The sequence below is a fragment of the Rhinichthys klamathensis genome, unplaced genomic scaffold (genome assembly GCF_029890125.1).
Source record: "Rhinichthys klamathensis goyatoka isolate OS25496 unplaced genomic scaffold, OSU_Roscu_1.1 h1tg000299l_1, whole genome shotgun sequence".
In the NCBI taxonomy this organism is placed as follows: domain Eukaryota; kingdom Metazoa; phylum Chordata; class Actinopteri; order Cypriniformes; family Leuciscidae; genus Rhinichthys; species Rhinichthys klamathensis.
The window spans coordinates 930,001-936,679 of NW_026606818.1; the positions used below are offsets into that span (position 1 = coordinate 930,001).

Sequence of the window (6,679 nt, forward strand, 5' to 3'; positions counted from 1 at the left end):
TTGCCTTCAGCAGTCATGGGTGAATTTGACGCCTGGATGAGTTCTCCCAATTCCCTCCATCCCCTTCCGCCTTCACGCACACTTCCTCGCGTGGAAGGAGAAGAAGGGCAGTGGCTGGGAAGAATCACCTTTGCCCGCATGTTGATCTACAGCCCAACGCACACAGAGACAAACAAGCTGGAAGTGATGGGGGTGGAGCGTGGTTTTCCATTGTTCTTATGCAAGAGAAATAAGAACACTTCTTTTTTTGCAATGGCTTTTTCAATAAAGCTTTGAGTTTTAAAAGAAGCTTCACAACTCATCCATAATCTATACATAACTAGCCTATGGGAATAGAATACAAATTCACACCCGCCAACAGAGGGAGTTGAGAAATTTTGCCAGCCATTAATATTTCTCTTACTAGCCATGAAATTGTATTTTCATTTAAAATATATATAATTATATTTACCGGTAAATAAATTCAGTTCCTTTGTGGAACCAGAGAGTAAAACGTATTGTATTATTATATAGATGAATATATATTAGCAATGCAGAGGTCATTGTATCATTCACATAATCATATGTTTTAGGTAAATGTTCTCTAAAACACATTTAAAACATAGATATACAACATTCAAAGGTTTCATTATGTTTCATTAGTAATGTTTTTAAAAGAAGTCTAGACTCTTATGCTCACCAAGCCTGCATTTTTGTGATGGCAAAGCTGAATTTTCAGCAGCCATTATTCGCGGTCTTCAGCGTCATATTATCTTTCGTAAAATTACAAATGTCTTTATTGTCACTTTTGATCAATTGAATGATCCTTGCTGAATAAAAGTAATAGTTTATTAGTTTATTTTATATAAAAAAAAAAAAGTAAAATTAACGATATGAATAAGGAAATCCCCCTTCAAAAATTCAAAATAAAACCTAGGAAAACTATTACCATAAAGGATTGAGACTTAACTTTAACTCATAGAAAGGCTTCCTCTAATAAAAGAAAAAACATTTAAACTCACGTGTTGGTGGTGTGTAATATGGAAGCTTGTTTCCACCACAGATTGAAAAATAAAAAAGCTAATTGCCACTTTTTATCTCGCAATTCTGACTTTATTTCTCACAATTGCGTGATATAAAGTCAGAATTGTGTGATATAAAGTCAGAATTGTGTGATATAAAGTCGCAATTGCGTGTTATAAAGTCAGAATTACGAGATATAAAGTCAGAATTGCGTGATATAAAGTCAAATTCCGTGTTGTAAAGTCCGAATTGTGAGACATAAACTATTCTGAAGGGAAAAAAGTTAGTCTTTTTCCCCCCTTAAAAATGGCCTGATAACTCGCAATTGCGAGTTTATATCTCACAATTCTGAGAAAAGATGTCAGAATTTCGAGATATAAACTCACAATTATGTGTTATAAAGTTAGAATTGCGAGATGTAAACTCGCAATTGTGAGAAAAAAAGTCAGAATTGTGAGATAAAAAGTCTCAATTCTCTTTTTTTCTCGCAATTGCGACTTTGTTTCTCATAATTGCGACTTTATATCTCGCAATTGTGAGATAAAAAGGCGCTATTATTTTTGTTATTTTTTTTATTTAGTGGCGGAAACAAGCTTCCATAGTGTAATGTGTCATACATGTGTCGCCATGGAAAAAAATCTTAAGACATCCTAAATAAACCTCTGATGCCAAATTTTCCACTACGGTAAAAGTAGAACATGATTCTTGCCATGTAAACCGCATGCTTTTCATGCAGTTCCTGATAAAGTTACCAGCTATTAACTTGTATAATTTACACACAATTTACACAGTATATACTTGCAGAGGAGTTTGTTTTGTGACCCAGCCTCAGATGCACAGCAGAGACAGGTGAGAGGCGAGAGAAGGGGTTGTTAGTGCGTGGAGTGCGTTGTTAGGCGAGCTGAGGATGCTTTCATGCCTTTGAACACGCAACATGTGCTGCCATTATCCCCCCATGTCTCCAAAGGTTGAAAAATGTGGCAGTTTTTTTTTTGTCCCATTCATTATTTAGAGAGAAGCAGAGCTAGAGAGAGGCACCATAGTGAGACTCAGTGGGAACTCCATCATTTCTCTTGTCACAGTGGAGCCACTTGCCACGCTTACATCAAAAATGAATAGTGGAAAGGCTGAACATTTTAAAACAGGCGGATGTGGGTTAAAGGCAGGGAGGAAAAAACAGGAAGGGAATTCAATCAGAAAGAGTAGGTGTAGCCTATATCTGTTTGGTTAAATGTCAGATTTACGTTTTGTTTGACATCTGAGAAAAACATGATTTGTGTGAAAGACATGATTTACGAGACATTTACAAACAATGAAATGAATTGTTTATAGCCCAAGGATAATAGTTTTAAAGCTGGTGTTCAGCATGTGAGTGGCACGCTATGAATCTGGGCCGGAGAAAACACAATACCATAAGGTGTTCATTTAACTGGGATCCTCCCTATGTAAAGACGTTGCATAAACTGAGGGCATCTTAGGGCAAAATGTGTAGGCCTACATGTGACTTACGGTATGCAAGGAAATATATTTTCTGAGATAAACATGGTCAGCGCATGTTGAGTTTCAGTTCCTTTGAGAAACCAGACAGCAAAAATATCCTTTTCAATCCTCATTCTGACTCTCAGTCTGAAATGATCTGTTTTAAGGCGCTGCGCCTTTAAGGGTTGTAAGTAAACGGCCACTGTTATGATTGAGTAATGTCAATGCGTAGGAAACGCCCACTCGTTATAGCACGAGTAAGTGATTTGAAAACATTATCCATATAAAACTGCCATTTAACCGGTTTGTGTTGCAGCTGCTGTAAGATCCAACAAAAGTTTCTTGGCGAATTCCTACATTACACTGTGCCTCGTTTACAATACATCTGCCGTCAAATGCTCTGAACAAACATATAATTCTCAGACGTGATCCGGGACGCCATTAAAAAATAATCCATCCACTTGTTCCTGATGCAGGGATCCTTCTGTAGTCTGTACAGAGACATTAAAAAAATGGACTCTTCCATTTGTCCTGTTGTCGACAGACGTGGAGCATGACAGAAACTATTTTTTTCTTTAAAATAAGGATCACGAAAAGCATGTAATTTACTAATGGTTCCGACAAAATGTTAATTGCTGCAGTCAGTTAAAATATTAAATTAATTTGAATTCATTTTTTCTTAGAAATCGGTTTGTATGAATGACTCGATGATTCAATGGCAAACTAATTTTTAACAGTCCCTCGTCGCCACCTACTGGTGTAATGATGTTATTGCTACAATCTTAATTTGAAGCGTCAAGTTACTTTTAAAAGGTGATTTACTCTAATTTGATCGCTACTAAACTTTTACCTTAGTACTTCTGTGATGATTTGAATTATTGTAAGACAGAAATAATGATACTGTGTGGTTAAAAAAGACTGTTTGTGAAGCTGTTTCATACCTATTCATGACAACTCTCTCTGGCTCAGCGGCAGCGCAAACACAGAATTAAATGTTCTCTGTGATTGTACTTGTCAAAGGTGTAAAGGACACTAGCGAATCGCCGTCATTTAAGAATTTAACAAAGTTTGCGTGGGCGTTTGAATCGAGATCACAAATCTTTTAAAGATGAATCGTGCAGCTCTATCTGTATACTGTATCAGTGTAGACAGTGTCAGTGATAATAATCAGCTCTATTTGCTTTTGTCCCAGCGCTCATCCAATGTAGGCGAATGTTGGCCGTTAAGCGACTGAACGCCAGTGGGCTATGATGTGATGATCTATAGCTATTCGTCAAGGTCTTGCTCTGGAGGCAGTCATATGCAAATGTATTTGCCCATGTGACGTCATCCCACAAAATCCAAACAAGCCATTTTTGGAGCTTGATTAAATAAATGCTTTGTTTGTAATGAGGAGGATGTTTTAAGCTATGAAAATTGCTTACATTACATTACAATTACATGAGGGTGAGTCATTAATGACATAATTGTCATTTTTTGGGTGAACTAACCCTTTAATAAACCTCTTTTGAACAACCCAGTGCAACATGACCTCTTTAGGACACAAAGGCACCTGATAAATCAGACAGAATGAATGCTGGTCTTCTCGTATCTCTCACCAGCTGCCCCGGAGCACAACGGATCACAAAATATCAAACGTCCCTCTCTATCACGCAGAGATGTGAAGTGTCTGTAATTATGATGGAGTGTATTAGCAACAAAACGGAGAACCTATGCAATTACATCTGCGCAGCAGGGGTGTAAAACTGTGAAATTAACGTTATTTACCTGCTGTATTTCCAGGGGTAGGGGGTATGAGGGGGTGTGTATCTCCATTTCCTCTTTATCAGCACTCTCCCTTGGGATCTTCTCTATAGAATAGAAGGGGAAAAAATGCTAATTTTACTGACTTTACTGATAGAGACTATAATACAAACCATCACACAGCAGAGTTTAAAAAGTCTTTAAAAAACATGTCTTTAAAAAACACTTTTATTACTGATATAATAAAATAAACGTTAACTGAAAGAAAAAAAAACACATAAAAAATAATAATAGTATTAAAAACTATAATAGTATCTCAATTATACTAAAATAACATCAAATATAACAAGAGCAATAATACATTTAATATTATTTAGTCTCATTCCATCCTTTCGAAACATTTGGCTTTTAATACAGCAGGGTTTGTTGTCCTGTTGTTTTCATTTTAAATCCTTTTCTAGTAAAGAGATTAGCCAACGAAGCATAACAAAACACGCTAACTTAGCTTGAACACTAAAACTTACATATTTGGTGAACTTTCTGATTGCTTTCAACAGTTTAGTGAAGAGACTCAAGTTACTACATGGAAAAACGTATTTACATACCCATTATTTTGTCCGTTTGCTACAAAAACAGTTAAATTCGAGTCGTATGAATCAATGCGCGTGAAAAGCACGCCTCAGAGGTGAAACTTAAGCGTTACTTAGTTACCACGACAACTGCGTAAGTTTCTACGCAAATTACGTAGAGACTAGAAGAATGCGGAGTATTCTCGGAGCGCATGAGAGGGATTCACATACCCAACCCACGCACTGACAGAACTGTATTTATTTAAGGATCCTCCTTAGATATTGTCGTGCCCATGTTTCGCTTTGACAGTTATGTGAATCATGTCTAAAAATGCTGATTAGCTCGACTGCTCATGCCTTCGTGATGGCTGATCCGCATTTACAGCAGAATAGCACGGATGTGTGTGATAAAAATAAAACAAGTGGGCTTTGAGGGGATTTTTTCCGAGAAAATCCTCGAAACCCCGACCTTATGTGTCTCTCTATGCTAAACCCTGGAAGACACGCAACGGGATTTACTCTCAAGCTCTCTGTGTGTAATCTGGATCCTTTGGGTTTTTTTTCCTGTCACGATTAAATAGTAATATAGCCTAGATAAATGTCGTTAATATATGAAATATTGCACTGCTTTTTAATCAGTTGATTGTATGTGTGTTAAATGGATATAGTTCACCCAAAAATGAAAATGTATCTGACTCCCCTCCCAAACCGGTAGGACTTTCGTTCATCTTCAGAACACAAATAAGATCTTGTTTAATGAAATCTGAGAGCTTATCCCTCCATTGACAGTCTACACACAATTACCTGAAAATGTGATGCTTCAGAAAGATCATAAAGAGATTATAAAACTATATGAATTTAGCAGTTTAGTCAAAATTTTCTGAAGAGACACGATGGCTTAATATGTTGAACAGATTTTATTTAGCCTATAAACATTCATCAGCGAACAAACAGAAGCTCAACCGAACCTGCTTGACACAGGAGAACCTGAAGCTCAAACGTGCTGCGTAACACCAGAATGAACAACATTTGAGCTTCTGTTTACCACAACTGTTATAAGTTGATGAATGTTTATGTGAATAAAAGCCTAAATTCAATCTGTTCATCATATAAAGTGTTTGAGTCTCTTCAGAAAATATGGACTAAACCGCTCAATTCATATGGATTAGGCCTACTTTATAATCCCTTTATGATCTTTTTGAAGCATCAAAGTTTCCATTAATTGCTTAGGCTGTCAATGGAGGGACAGAAAGCTCAGATTTCATTAAAAGATCTTATAGTTTGTGCTCTGAAGATGAATGAAAGTCTTACTGGTTTGGAGTGAATGAGGGTGGGTGAGTTTTATTTAATGACTGAATTTTCATTTTTGTGTGAACTATCCCTTTAATCCAATAGAGAGCCACCACTGTTTCATGGCACTGTGCCCGCGGGACTGGGAAGCTTGCGTTTATAGAGTTCATCCAGGCACGCTATGTGTGTGTGGAAGTGTGTAATGTAAATAGAACCTTGCCGAAAGGACAAGTCACTGAATGAGTGTGTTTGCGTGCGTTAGGGTTTGCGTGCGATCCTGTGCGTGCTGTGGCGTGAGAGTAGGAAGAGATGGGTGGAGTCTAGACTAAAAAAAATGAAAAGGCACTCAAGCTGTTTTATTGATTTGTATACGTTGAGGTATTGCATATGCTCCTATTAATATGGTTTATGGTTTACCTTATAGCCTACTCTGATGTATTGCTGTATTTGTATTTCTCAGAACCCCTGTTTACCTGTATTGTGAATGCTATTTTTCAATGTTTGTAAGATTTTGTTTTTTATTGAAGGCTGTAAACCTTTTTTTGAAAACCTCAGAAAGCCTACACATGGCCAGCTATAACAGATCAAGCAAACAA

At 37.0% G+C, this 6,679-nt stretch overlaps 1 protein-coding gene across 1 annotated transcript in view; it reads right to left on the reverse strand.

The window, feature by feature from the left end:
- Positions 1 to 4,933, reverse strand: part of lekr1 (leucine, glutamate and lysine rich 1) — a 121,345-nt gene extending 116,412 nt beyond the window's left edge. Inside the window, exons 1-2 of the mRNA XM_056270234.1 lie at positions 4,830 to 4,933; positions 4,249 to 4,331 (exon numbers count right to left, since the gene is read on the reverse strand). Of these exons, the coding sequence (XP_056126209.1) occupies positions 4,249 to 4,331; positions 4,830 to 4,833 (87 nt within the window). The 5' untranslated portion in view covers positions 4,834 to 4,933. The remainder of the gene's footprint in view (positions 1 to 4,248; positions 4,332 to 4,829) is intronic.
- Between the last annotated feature and the right edge of the window lie 1,746 nt (positions 4,934 to 6,679).